The sequence below is a fragment of the Platalea leucorodia genome (genome assembly GCF_965183815.1).
Source record: "Platalea leucorodia genome assembly, chromosome: 5".
In the NCBI taxonomy this organism is placed as follows: domain Eukaryota; kingdom Metazoa; phylum Chordata; class Aves; order Pelecaniformes; family Threskiornithidae; genus Platalea; species Platalea leucorodia.
The window spans coordinates 91,175,996-91,190,428 of record NC_138827.1 but is presented as its reverse complement, the minus strand read 5'-3'; the positions used below and the strand labels follow the sequence as shown (position 1 = coordinate 91,190,428).

General features: G+C 50.1%; 1 protein-coding gene across 1 annotated transcript in view; it reads left to right on the top strand.

Annotated features, from left to right (window-relative positions):
- ITGB5 (integrin subunit beta 5) overlaps positions 1–14,433 on the top strand; it is a gene marked incomplete at its 5' end in the record, with an annotated part of 63,871 nt that overhangs the window by 18,381 nt on the left and 31,057 nt on the right. The window contains 4 exons of the mRNA XM_082314482.1: positions 3,106–3,274; positions 9,440–9,601; positions 11,076–11,171; positions 12,175–12,264. Coding sequence (XP_082170608.1) covers positions 3,106–3,274; positions 9,440–9,601; positions 11,076–11,171; positions 12,175–12,264 — 517 coding nt within the window. The remainder of the gene's footprint in view (positions 1–3,105; positions 3,275–9,439; positions 9,602–11,075; positions 11,172–12,174; positions 12,265–14,433) is intronic.

The following is a 14,433-nucleotide window of genomic DNA, read 5'->3' as shown; positions in this document are numbered from 1 at the left end:
AAGTTTGCCATATGAGAGGCAGATTAAAGAGAGCTTGCATCAGCTATGAGTTTCTAGGCCAACTTTTGGGGTCGACCAAAACATTTGGTGTCTCATTGCACATTGACCAAACAAAATTATCTGTGTTCTCTTTTCACCAGTTCTGTCTGAAGAGGAAAGTCAAATAGATTTTAACACTAAAAACTCATTCTTTGGCCATGAAGCATAGCCAAAACCGACCATGCTGACTGAGCCAGGGAAGTGGCTTTCCGCTGCTGCAGCACCATACACCATGCTCTTCATAGCTCTTCCCCCCGAAAATTTGGCATGGCCTCAGACAGATGCACTTAGTCATCTCCATCATCCTCCGTCTCCATCACCCACTCATGTTGCTCACGGGATGGGGACAGGGTTTCGCTCCAGCAGGGGAAATCTCTGAAACTTTGTTTGGCCGCTGTGTGATTTAATCAAAGTGACATGGCTTTTGCTGAGTGAAATAGAGTGAAAGGTGCAGGAGGGGAGGGTGAGGATGGGAGAGGAGGAGAGGATGGAGCTAGACAGCTCTGCAGTGAGGCATGCCTGAAACTGCTGATGCCCTTTCATCAAGGGCATCCAGACCTGTTGCCTCATCTTACACCACAATCAGGCTATCTGCATGTCCTTTTGGTTTTACCCAGGTGGTTGCTTTTCTGTTTATGGGTTACATTAGGCCAGCCCAGTCCTGGGAAACCATTTAGGAAGGATTGCCCAAGGCAGCTAGGCTGGTGGGTGCTCCCTTCCAGTCGCCATCTGTCTCCTCTTCATCCAAACCAGGGGTGCTGGCTCCTCGTTGTTCTCCGGTGGCATCACCTTCCCCTGCCTGCTCTGCAAGCAGGCTGTCGCTGCTGCCAGGTGGCTCATGGATGTGGCAGCGAGGTGGGTTGTGAGGTGCAGTGTTGTTTGCAGCTATTTCTAGTGCCAAAGCAGACTTCGTCCAGTGGCCTGCTCACATCTAAAAAAAGCTGCAAATAAACATGAGCTGCGGTGGGTGCTTTTTGCCCCCGGTCCAGGCTCTCTCCTCCTCCTCATGGCGATGGACGTCTAGGTGAGGTGTGGCTATGTTTTCGTGTGGGGTCTGGCTGGGATCCGTCGTGCCTCTTCCATCCCTCCTCAGCTTGCTGCTCCCCCCCTGCTCCTGGCTTAGCATCCTGGCTGGGACCTCCCGGGGAGCCGGGACGTGGCCTCTCGCAGCCATGGTGTCATTCAAGAGAGATAATACGAAGGAAACAAACACTAAATTAAAAAAGATAAGGAAGACAGAGGGTTTGACTGAACACTGAATTGCCCATCTATCTGTGATATGACTTTGGGAGGTTACAGCCTGAGATAACCCACCCTCACTGCTGCGTGCCCTTGCATAGTCATTCAGATATCCATCGTCTCTCCTGCTGCTGCCTGCAGCTTCTGCCAGCAAACCTGGAGTGTAAAACAAACAAAAAAAGGATTAACTCATACATAATTCTTCTCTTCTCTTCTCTTCTCTTCTCTTCTCTTCTCTTCTCTTCTCTTCTCTTCTCTTCTTTCTTCTCTTCTCTTCTTTCTTCTCTTCTCTTCTTTCTTCTCTTCTCTTCTTTCTTCTCTTCTCTTCTTTCTTCTCTTCTCTTCTTTCTTCTCTTCTCTTCTTTCTTCTCTTCTCTTCTTTCTTCTCTTCTTTCTTCTCTTCTCTTCTTCTCTTCTCTTCTCTTCTTTCTTCTCTTCTAAATGATTGATAGATTCTCTTGGGATTGTAGAGAGTAGACAGAGGGTGAGACCCTAAGAGGTGGGACTCTACAGTATGTCAGTGTTTTCTTTCTGGACCAAGACTTTGGCAAACCAAGCACCCAGATGTACAATATGGGTCCAGGGCTGCTTGCTGAGACCCTGCAGTGCAGAAGTTTCAGACATCGCACGCTCCTCGCTGGCCCTAGGTGTGAGCAGGATGCAAGTCTGAACATGGGGCTGATCACAAGGGATGGCTCTTACTGCCAGCTGGGACCTGCCCCATGGTTAGGTGTGTGCTTGGCTGTGCGGGTGGAAATCCCTGCTCTGGGGTCTCTTGTGAGGGATTTGAGTTCCCAGCAGTGGTAAACCTTAAATACTCCTTTGTGTAAAAAGCCTCTTACAGCTTACCCATAGTGGGTCATGTGTCAGCAGAGGCCTTTAATTGTTCTCCTGGTTTTATCTTTGAAGATAAGAGTGAATTAGTGCCAGCCCAACTCCTTTTTAAACACATTTTCTTCTTAACCCTTGTTGTCCCTCTCCCCTGCACACACTCACTGATTCCCCAGGCCACAGGAGCTGCCCTGCTGAACTCTCCCAGCCATGTGGTGAGCACCAAAGCTGCCTCCTGACTGTTTTGTATGGAGAAAGAAGTTTTCCTGGTAGCTTGCCGAGGCATTTCTCTGCCTCAGGGTGCCACTCCTACCTTTCTGCTCCAGCAGTGCTCTGGAAAGTGGAGATGGTGTTTGCTCACCAGCTTGCAGGGAGAGTGGGAGGATGCATGAACTAATGTTAGCTATTAATGCATCTCGTGGTGTGCAGTTGCCAGGTGCCCGGTGACATGCAGTGGGTGCAGGGTGGCACATATTGCCAAGAAAACTGGATGACAGAGTGAAAATGCATGTTGAAAAATAGGGGAAAAGTAGCTGTCGGCAGTGATGCTCCTGTGTGATGCCCTTTGATACCAACCCGCCATCCTGGGCTGCTAGGGAGGGTGGCTCTGGCCCTCCTGCCAAAATGTGCCCTCTGGGCTGCAGACTCCCAGTGTGAAAACCACTTTATGGGTGCTGGAACTCTAGAGCTGCATGGCCCGACGCTTGGTGTCTCCTCTCAGACCTTACGTGGAGAGAGGCGTTTGGTCCCAGTGAGATCTCTGGAAACTTCAGCTGCTCAAAGCCCCTCAGGGGGAACCAAAAAGATGGACTCTACTGTAGAGTTTCGCAGATAAATAGCCAGATATCAAAGTGTCCAAAACATGAAGCCTTGTGGAAGTATTTCATCCCTCTGAACAGAGGTTTGGAGCCCAGCCTGGTAGAGCTGGGAGCTTCTGCAGCCCTTGGCTGCTGGTGGGGTTCCTCCTAGCTGACCACTCCTCTGTTCCTCCTGCAGTTACAAGCTGTTCCCCAGCTGTGTCCCATCATTTGGCTTCCGTCACCTCTTGTCCCTAACGGATAAAGTCGACCGTTTCAATGAAGAAGTTCAGAAACAGAAGGTTTCCCGCAACCGAGATGCTCCAGAGGGTGGTTTTGATGCAATTTTGCAGGCTGCTGTGTGCAAGGTGAGTTGCTCTGATTTCTGGAGTTTAAAGGCAAAGCAGAAGAGAAGGAAGTTTCTTCTGCTTTGTTCTTGGACCGGGGTAAGGCTTCAGTATGGCATTTCTTGGAGGTAACTACGAAATTTTTCTTTGAGAAAACATGAAAGATGTCTTGGAAAGTAGAGGCTGTTTTTTTCATGTGCTTTTGTACATGAACTGGCAAAGAAAAAAAGGTTAATATCTTTTCTAGTTTAAAGGGGTAGAAACAGAGCTTTTGCAAATGCAAATTTAGGGATGAGATTTCATTGCACGATTAGACTTGTAGGTGCTGATCCCTGAGCACCTGGGATGAAATCCTTTATGATTCATGTACACTTGTGCACAGGAGCACTGTGCGTTGGCTTAATGTGTTTCTTAAGCGTGTGTCAAACACATCTTACAGTGGTTGACCGGTGTTGAGGGTTGGAGCTGGTTCCGACTGCTCGTACCTGCCCCCTTTGGCGTGTGGGGCTGGATAATCCCACCTCCAGGCGCTGATAGCCTGCTCTTTGTCAGCAAAACTGGAGCTGTGAGCAGTAATTAAAGACAGAGTTCACTAGCTTGGTGCCATGTTAGCCACATCCTTAGGGTTTTTGGAGATGTTTGCTTGAGGATCTTTCTGGAACAAGGAAGTGGGTTGCTCTGTATCCCTTTGTGCGGCAGGGATGGAAGTGTTTGCTCCCCTCTGCCGTGTGGCTGAGCTGCCCGGCTCGCCAAGCACAGCTCCAGTTGCTTTTTCCCCTCTTGACGTACAGTTTGTTTTTTGTTTGCTCTAGCCTTCCGTAGTCCTTTTGGTTGGGCGTGTTTTCTTCTGGGTCTCGATTTTGGGAGCTGGGAGATAGGCATTGTCTGCAGGTATGATGGGATGCAGGCTTGTGGGAAACAAGATCTTCCCTCGCCTGGGTTGGCTTCATTTACACTTCATGTTTGTGACAGGACTGAACCTGCCCTGTTGGATCTGATGCCATCCAACAGCCATCTTCCCTCTCACAGCCTGGCATGGATATTGTTGGCACAACTACAGTGCTGCTTCCAATACTCATCATCTCAGTTTTGGAGAGCTGGTTCTCATGGTCAGAGCAGAGACATCTCAGGACAGTGACTCAGTTGTGCCACCCACCGTGTGGTTCTTTGCAGTCCCTTCCACCACATTATTGCAAAAGTGGGATGTTTTCCTCCGGTGCAGAAATACCGCAGTGTGTATCACAAGGGCTCATTTTGGAGGTGTTGCTGGAAGGCGGGAGACCTGCGAGGTATTTCCTGCACATTTGTGCTGGTCTCAAACTGTTGGTAAGGACCAAAATCTTTGACTGTGGTTCTTGAGTGCACAGCCTGGTCCCTTCTAAATTCAGAAGATGAATTTAGATGCTGGTGCCATCTAAATTCAGGACTGAACATCCTCTAGGAAGGGCGCACAGAGGTGAGCGTGTGCACTTGCATGGCTCTTGGCACGATGTGGCAGGTCATGACAGAGGAATTTCTGCAGCCGCAGTGGTTAATTAATTACCGGAGCTTGGGGCTGGGAAAGAAGGTCCATGGGACCAGTGTGTGAGGCAGGAGAACCAGCTGCACCGCAGCTCGCGCTGCCTTGGCAGCTCCTTGCTGTGGGTGGAGCAGCTGCCTGCTGATCACAGGCGTGAGCAGCAAAGGCTTCATCCATCCAGAGTTAGAATAGCCAAAGTTTCAGGCCAGCTGATTGACCTCCTAAGCCCTGTAGCCAAAACGTGAGCTTAGTGATTAGTTTCCCTCATGGCAGCTGAGTAATGGCCCGGACCGGTTGGTGGCTGCGGGTTGTGGTGGGGCTCAGCACCGTCAAGGCGGGTGAAGGTGGCAGACATCTGGGTGACAGTGAAGTGCCGCTTCCTGGTGAGGATGCTCTTTGCTGTAATGAATGGTGCTTCACATCTGGTGGTGATTAATGAAGTATCGTGGGGACTAAACCCTGCACAGACAGTGCTTTCTGGTAACTCCGGAGCTGTTTTCCCTGGTGCAGGGCACGCAGCATACAGGCAGCATACAGGCTTGGTGCCTTCTGGGGTGGGTTTCCGCATCACCACTGTGGCACCTCATTGCATCTCTCTGGCATGCTCCAGCTTTTTCCAGCTTTCACCCTCTCTACCATATTCAAAACCCAAAATTTAAACCCAAAATTTAAACAAAACCCAAAGCCCATTATGATCTTAGAAAGTCCCCTGCCTTCAGGGCAATGCAGCCTGTTGACCGTGACATACTTTGTGCTCAGCAGCAGAGTTTGTGGCATTAATGGGGGCATCCTGGGGAAAGCCAGTGGTGGCATGGCAGAGCCTTGCTGTTTCCAAACCACCGTGTCCGAGTGTGGTCTTTTCCTCCCCTTCAAGCACTGAGGTGTCAGAAACAATACTTACTCTGTTGACTAGGTATTTTTATACTCTAATTCATATCAAGCATTTCTTCTGCATGAGCTGTCCAAGAGCTCTGTAATGCTCAAGTCATTTTTTGGCCTGGTTTTCAACCCAAGGAGTGGGGAAAGTTTGTACAGCTAATACAGACTAACGAGCAGGCCCAGGGTTTGGCTCCTTTCTGAAAGATGAAGATATGGTAAATGTTATTCTGGAGGCAATGAAAGAGCCAGAGACAATAAGCCTTTATCCTGATGCTAAAATGGTTAGCCAGGAATATTAATCAACCTTCTGTAATTACATTTTCCATTTGCAGTATTTTGGTTTTCTGCCATTTTTTAAGTGCAAGCATCATATGGCTTGGTGGTATGTATAAGTTTCAGATCTTATATACTAAGATGCAGCAAGGAGATAATGCTGGATTAGAAAATAAAGTGTCTTTTGAAATAGTTTTGATTGGTGCTTGCTAGACACTGGTACATGGAGATGGCCAAGACATCGGGGAGACACTGAGGCGCCTTTCAGAGCTATGCAAAATGAAGGAGGTTTTGGCTTTTAATCTCTAAGGCATACTTGTCTTGCACCTGTATCTGTTTCTTCCTTCCAAAAAGGTCTGCACCTGAGAAACTGGTGGGGTTTTGGACATATTGATGAATCCAGGGGCGTCTCCTGGCAGTTGATGTCTTGGCAATTGAACCCTTTTTATTCAGCACTCAAAGCATAAATTTAGATATTTATTTCAGGCTAGGAAATACTGATGCAGGGTTTTGCAGCCTTTTCAATAGGATTTGGAGGGCTGGGCTGTGCTGAGACAGCTGTGGCAGTTTCGCCGGTCGCTGTTGGGTGTAAGGAGTGAGAAGCTGGCCTTTCAGGGTATGGGAGGCACCTGCAGCAGGTTGTAGGAGTAGGGGCAGGATCCATAGCGTGCCCAGCCCTGCGGAGACACGTCTTCCCACTTCGCTCTGCTTTGGGTCAGGGCCCACCCCTGCTTTCAAAATCCTTTATATCCAATGAGGATCAAAAAACAGATGAGGGGAGAGACGTCAGTGCAGGTATTTTTGTTCAACAATCCCAGTCCAGTAAAAATAAATGAAAAGTCTCTTTAGTTATTTGTTTTAAAGAGAGCAGAGTGCTGCTCTTGGTTTTGCAGTGGAAACTGCGTGCTGAAGAGCTGTATTTTCCAGTGCCTGCAAGCTGCTGGCAGAGGCAGTGTGAGATGCGGTGGCTCCTTGGTGTGCCAGCCTCTCCGGATCCTTTCGGTGTGGCATTGGCACTGGCTCGGCCACTCCATCTGAGACACCCTGGCCTGATGCTCCAAGGCATCAAATGCTTTCAGTGCCCAGATATTGGCACTGACACTGTGGGTGCTCATTGCTTTTTGGAAGTGAGCTCCTGAACTAAGCAATCAAAGTGTTTCTGATGTTGTTTATGTGGGAAGGTGTGTGTTGGAGACGCGGGGAGTTTGTCTGTAAAAGGATGCTTAGCCCGTGATTTAAAGGTGGGCTTAGCAGGCAGGTGAACAGAAGCATCATCCCTGAAGTGGCTTCATAACTGCTGCTTGAATGCAGCTCATTGTCTTTGTGCGTACCACATTTCTAAGGAAACGAAACTCAAATTAATCCTTTTAATCTGTTTGGGAGTTTCTTGGCCTCAATTGTTTAAAAAGAAAAGAAATCAGCTTTGGATACACAAAGGAAAGTGGACTGGATGGGCTTCTGTCTGGTGGCTGAATAGACCAACAACTGCTTCTTGCATTGTTAGAACTGTAATCACCTCTGGGTTGAGTTCTTAAGAAATTATGTTTTGGCATGAAGATTTTGCCTTTTGTCCAGTGCGGTCACTTCAGTGGAATGAATCCTGCCTCCTAGAGCAAAAAAGTCCTCACTGCTTACTGAGCTGGACTGTAACGTGCTAGTACGTGGCAAAGGACGTGTGTTGCCAATGATTTCTTTCTATGGCCCTGCTTGCATTGTATGGGTCTTTAAAATACCATTAAATTAAAAAATACCTTCTGCAATAGGGAGGAAAAAGAAAGCTATTCTGGAATAGTGTCCCTGAAGCAAGAGTTATATTTATCGGGAAGATCAGCACGCTTTGGGCTATGACTTACCTTTGCAGGTGAAAATTGCACTGGCAGCCGTGATTCCGCATCCTTCTGCCTGCTCTGCCCTCTCGCCCTGCCCTCGCCAGTGCTTTCCATAGGAAGTGTCTTTGCAGCTGGGCTGTGGCAGCTTGTAGGTTAGCATCTTACTGTATAACAAGGCAGATGTCAGATGTTGCTAGATAAGCTGAGCAGTAAGCTCTAGAGGAGTTGAGTGTATTCATCTGCATTGCTTTCCCATCAGTAAGTTTTTACCAGCTTTTCCCTCATCCCTTTCCAAGGGATTTGCGCTCTTGCTCTGAGCTGGGGGCTGCAGGGAAGGGGATGCTGGATGTGTGTGGGGAGGAAAGGCGTGGGGCTGTGTCTCTGCCGGCAGACGGGCAGGGTGGCCAGCCCAAGGGGAAGCTCTGGGAGATGGGGCTTTCTGGCTCCGGTCTCTGCCGCGGCAGGATCTCCTTGCCGTGGTTGCAGGCAGGAATTCAGCCTGCCCAGCTTGGCATGAGCTGGCAGTGGGAGCAGCTAGCAAGCACAGGGGAGTGTGCTGCAGCGCTATAGATTCCCAAAATTTCCTTTGGGCTTCTCTGTTTCCTTCCACTTCCATTGCAACAAACTGCTTCAGTGTGCTCTTGTAGGCACAGATCTGCTTCTCGGGCCGATGAAAAGCTGGAAACCTGGGGAAGCTCCGTGGAAGGGAAATGTTTATCATCTAAATCTTATCCCTTTACTTGAAAAAAATCTGTCCCTGCATCTCTGTCCATTCAAAGACGGTGATAATATCTGGCCCTTGCACAGAGGGACCAAGGAGGGTTCAGAGGACACTTCTTGTGCTGTGCTTGATGTCTCAGTGCTTTCATAGGGACCACTAGAGCATGGCTTGGAATTAGCGTGTTCTTAAATACAGAGAAGTTGCTCACAGCAGAGCTGTGCGGGGCAGCTGTGCATGGATTAGTGCAGGCAACCACTGCCAAAGCTCCCACTGCCATGCTCTGCTCCAGCTGTGTATGTCCCTGCTCCTCTGGGCTGTGGCGCAGGGGGACTGATCTGTTCAGGGCATGTGTAGTGGTGCACAACGAAATGGCAGGAGGCATGGAGGCACCATCGCTTCCAGAAGATGTGTGCAGAAGGCGACCAAGGCAGAGTGCCTGTGCAGGCATGGGCATGCGTGTGGGTGCACCAAAGCCAGTTCCCTCAGGCAGGGACCTCACTTGGTACATCACAGCTCAGAAACAGCCTTTATGAGCAGGTGGTAATGAAAATGCTGAGTGGGGATATTGCAGCTCTTGGCGTTGCCTTGGCCGCTCCACAGAGCTGAGGAAACAAGGTCAGATTAAATGTGTGTGGAGGAATTTGGCAGGTCTCCTTTGGCTATAAAAGCAGATGAAATTCTTATTCTTGGATCTGGGTAGAGAAGGTCTGGTGGACAGTCCACATACCTCCTCATGCCTTTTTAAGTAAGTGTGTTGGAAGGAGATGTTGGGAAATGCTAGATGGGCCCCTGACATTTTGTTTTCTTGCCAGGGATGGGTGGACAGGAGCATGGTACTCTTCTAATTAGTGCTAATGGGTCTGCTGCTGGAGGGGTACATGGCTGGGACCATGTGCAGGGTGAGGGGCCAAGCGTGGGCTGGGCAGGGGCAGACCGGCTGTCTCACAGGGTTTGTTTTCCCCCAGGAGAAGATCGGCTGGCGTAAGGAGGCATCTCACCTGCTGGTCTTCACGACGGATGACGTGCCCCACATAGCCCTGGATGGGAAGCTGGGGGGGCTGGTGCAGCCCCATGACGGCCAGTGCCACCTGAACGAAGCCAACGAGTACAGCGCGTCCAGCCAGCTGGTGAGGGGGGATATGGGGTGCCAGCCCTCGGAGACCTCGAAGTGTTGGTGGACCTCTCTGGAGACCAGCGACCCCTGACACCAGCAGCTTTTGGCAAATGTGGCCCCTGACCGGCACGGTTTTACCCGGTCCTGCAGTCTGCAAATAAAATTTGCCGTTCCCCTTCAGCATCCCCCTGCAGTGAATGCTTCTGTGATGCTCAAAAATAGGTTAGGAGCTTAGTGGGTTTCTTCAGGGCTCACTGCAAGGGAGGGAAAAGTAACTTGGTGTCCTGAAGAGCATCAGGTTTGTTGCAAAGTGTAGAGGAAACATCAAATATGTCATCTCTTTTCTAAAATGTCCAGTGGATTGTCAGCTTCTCCGGGGGAAGGCTGAGCCTACCTTCATGTGGCTACAATGGCAAGTACAACAGGATGCTTCTCTTATTTACAGCCTTTGAGCTTGACACTAACATAGGTCTTAGTAATAAATAGACAAACTGGCCCTTTTAATTTAGACTCAGTGGAGGAAACTTCTGGGGTGAAGGAACACTTGCCTGACACCTAATTAGCACATCCTTCTGCAAAAGGGTGCTTTATTCAGCAGATCACAAGCACTACTTATGATTTTTGTTCCTGCATGGATGTCACCCTATAAGAGGATGTGTTTCTGGATGGCTGCATTATGGCCAGAGGCTAGGATCCTCAGAGAAACCCTCTTTCCATCCACCTGTGCAATCCTAGCAAGTGTATACGTAAGGGAGCACAGCCCCCATACTGACGTAGAGTTACACTGGGTAGCTGGCATGGGGATGCTGCCTTGATGTTTCTGTGTTTGACTCTTGGACACTCTCAATCAGCCCTCCAGTCTGCAAGTAAATGAGGTGTTTTTAAATGAGGACAGCACTTCAGAAGCAGCCTGGGGTTTTAAACTCAAGCTGGTCTCTTGAAAGTGCGCCCTGGTTCATTATTTTGTTGCTTGTGGGTAGCTAGAGCAGTATGTTCCTCCTATCCTCTCTGTCTGGGAAGTCTGCAGAATTAAAGAGCTTATTGTAATCTCTTTTAATTCCAATATGCAGAAGGAGCAGGGCAATGGATGTTTCAGCTTTGGGAGAAAAATCATACATTTGCACTTACTGCAGTTCTAGATCTCCCTGCCTCACATCCCTGGATAGAGCAGCCAGTTTATTACACATGTGCGTCTGCTGATGCCAAAGCAGAAAGAGGAAAGAAAGAAATCCAGTATTTCAGGTGTTGCTGTAGCTAATGGTGTTGTCAGTCATATATTCTAGTGAAGGGTGCAGCAGAAATATTTAAGGGATGACAGAATTTCTACTATTTCAGTTGGGATTGTGCTGGTACATCAGGGACTTCATCCCGCAGCAAAACATGCCATGTGGCTGGAAGGAATTTTGCTGTTGGGAGGAGAACAGCAATGAAATTAGTTTTTGTTTCTGTGTTACCGATCAGTCTTTCTGCCCTTTTTGTGCCCCTAGGATTATCCTTCCCTGGCGCTTCTTGGGGAGAAACTCGCTGAAAACAACATCCACCTGATTTTCGCTGTTACAAAAAGCCATTACGTCCTGTACAAGGTAAGCACCACCGAGCTGCCTGGGCTGCGGGGAGATTTCAATGCCTTGTGAAAGCATCCTCCTGCCGGCACCGTGGATCGGAGGCAGCCGCAAGCACGCATGTGTGCAGGTGCAAGCAGGGCTGGCAGGGGCAGGCAGATACAGGCAGGCGAGGCTCAGCCCGTCATCCTTCCTTGCTAGTCCTTTCATTGGAAAGCACTAAAGCTTCTTAGAGCAAACAGATATATATGTTAGTAACCATGTGAAGACCTAAAATAAACTCCAGCTTAATCTTGATGTTCGGATGGCTGCCAGCCGTGCAGCATGTGAGAGAGCAGAAACCTGTTCAACCCATTCTGCAGTGACTTAATCCCATTACCTAATCGCACGCAGTGCTTCTGCCCAGCTGTGTTTTTCCATCACGGAGTCCAGAGTCCTGACGCACCACATACAATTTCTTTTCTCGAAAGAAAAAGGTGACCCAAGTCGCAAGGGCCGGCCTGTGTCTGGAGCTGCCCCACGGGGTTTTGCTCCTCTGTGAATGTGGGGAGGTGTTTCAGGCAAGGTTGCTTTCGGAAACCTCTGCTCCAGCACTCGAGGCTCTAACAAAAACAAGCAGCCACGTTGCTATGGTCGAGATGCTGCTGCTCTCCTGCAGAGAGCAGGAGGGCTGAGCTCATTCTCCACCCCTTCTCCAGGGATGCTTGCGGGTGGTGAGGCGAGACGGGACAGCCGCACCTCCCTCCTCCACAGCGGCTGGGTCTTGGCCCCTCCAGCAGCAGATCCGGGTCCGTTAGTCCCCGTCCCGTGGCCATGAGCTTTGTTTAGCATTTGAGGTGCTGCGTTAGCAATGCTTTGTTTTCAAAAGCTCCACGTTAGCAGGAGCCAAGCTGTGCCATGTACACCACCGGACGATGGGACAGGGTCTGTGGCCAGTGTCCCTGGTGTGGAGTCAGTCCCTCCTCTCCCTCTGCTTTCCTCGCTGCATCTCAGCATTTTCTTTCGTTTGCTTTTTTTTTCCAAGAACTTTACCGCCTTGATTCCTGGGACAACAGTGGAGATTTTGCACAAAGACTCCAAGAATATCATCGAGCTGATCGTCAAGGCCTACAATGTAAGTGCATTTTAATACCACAGCTGCTGTCGTGCGAAGCGCCAGGAGCTCGGCCAGCTCGCCCCTCCCCGGCGTGCTCCACCCGGCTTGGCCGCCTTCCTCCCCAGTCTGCTGCACACCGCCAGAGCTGGGGCATCCACCCTGGGGAGGGAAACAAGAGGGGTGAGGTGGAGAAGGAGCACAGGGATGCCCAAAGGAGCCTGTGGCACAGCAGAGGTTTCACCCCACATCTCTTGTGTGCAGCATTACCCTCAAAATACAGCTCTGATCTCAAACAGTTCTCTCTCAGAGCACCCTACCAGTAGTAAAATAGGTTATTTCTTTACTATCTGATGTTCAGAGGCCTCCCAAGGACATGACTGGGCTCTGGCTAAGGTCGCGTCCTTGCATTGGTCTCCATGCAGCACAAGTTGGTCCTCAGCAACCCATGAGCATCACCATGTCTCTTGGGTCCCAAAGGAGCCCTGCCTATGTGGCGTTGGCCAGCGCACCCTGCCCTGCCATGCTGGGGCCCAGGGGGGACAGCGAAGGACCTGCAGTTGTACTGCTGAGCTGATGTTGTCCATCTTCATGGAGGTCAGGGGAGCAGATCAATTAGAAGCAACTGAATTGCACATTCATTGAGTAGTTAGTTGTCAACATTTCTGTTGACTTCACCCTGAATTCTTATGTGTCAGCTCTTTGTGCTCCTGGAAGGATATTGCTGTTTAGGTGCTGGGCATGGAGATCTGAACCTGTAATGGGTCAGCCTTCAGGTAGGGTTCCTTATGCATGGGAATTGTGAACACAGCTTTCGATGGCAAGTCTTTCTTGGTACTATGGTCATTAGGGCAAGGGAGTGAGGAAGGACTTTTTTTGAAGGAGTTTACACATCCAGAGGTCATGTAGGATTGTGCTGTGCTTTGCATGACCTGTAACGTTCATCTTTCCTTCCCCCACAGCTCCCTGCAGTTAAAGCAGGATTTGGTTATGCCCTTGGGAAGAGTGCTTCCCAAAGCTTTAACCTCTGAGGAAAGGCAATGAGCAGCTAATGCTGCTAACGAGGCCTTGGAGATACTGCAAAACAAAAGCCCAGTTATCCCAGTCTGTTCCCTTGAGGAAGGAGGGTACTGTGGATAAGATCCTTGGCTGGGGAGAAAGAAATGAACATTCACTCCATGTTGACTTTGCATGTAGTTTCAGTGCCATTGCATGAAAACCTCCCTTTGCCTCAGTTTCCCAGCTGTAACATGTATCCGTGCCTCTATTTCACCACCCCTCGAGCCTTAGCTGATAGATATAAGCTGATGAAAGCTGCCGGGGATCAGATGCCCCCACCCCTGCTCCCTCCCTCTCTTTGCTTGTGAGCTTTCCAGTGCAGCTGGCTGGAAACCACCAGGACGCTGAGACCAAGGTGCCCCACGGAAGGAGCAGTGCAGGATGAACTGTTGCTGAGACTGGGGCTGGTTTCTTGCCTGTTCAGCTGGGTGGTGGATGCGGGCTGGGACCCCTGGGCCTGCTGCCGGGAGCTGGCAGCTCCCGCCTGTGCTGTGGGCAGCCTGCGGCTGCGGGAAACCTGGCGCCCTCCCAGCTCCTCTCCTCTCTGTAGCTTTGTTTTTTCCTGAAACGAAGGAGGAAATTCTCACTGAAGGAGAAGGCTAAAATTTCTGTTCCCAAGTGGGAGCGAACCGTTTTTTATTCCTCACGGAAAGGAAACTAAGCCTGGAGAAACCCTTCTTCTGCAACAGGGACCGTCTTCTCCTGCAGGGTGGCAGTGGCTGGTGCCCTGGGCCCAGGCTCAGCCTCTCCCCGTCAGTGCTTTGGCCATCTCTGGTTCTCTCTCGTCTGCTTCCCTCCACAGATGCATACATCAGACTTGCTCAGGGCTTACGTTACCCCCGAGATCCCTTTCCCTCATCTCTTCATCTTCTCTCTCCCTTTTTCTTCTGCGTGGTGTGCTGCCGCCCCTCCCTCATCCGGAGGGGTGTGAAACAAAAGAGAACAGGAACAGCTTTTTTTCTCTGTCCTCACTAAGAAAAAAACCTTTTCCCCCAGATCTCAATAGGCCTGAGAGATGGAGAGACTCCTGGGGGCTGTGCCCGGGCTGGCACAGCGCTGGGGTTCTCTGCCCAGGCACGCAGGCTGGGTTTGGACCCAAGGGAGCAAACGGGACGCTGGCTTAAAAACTGC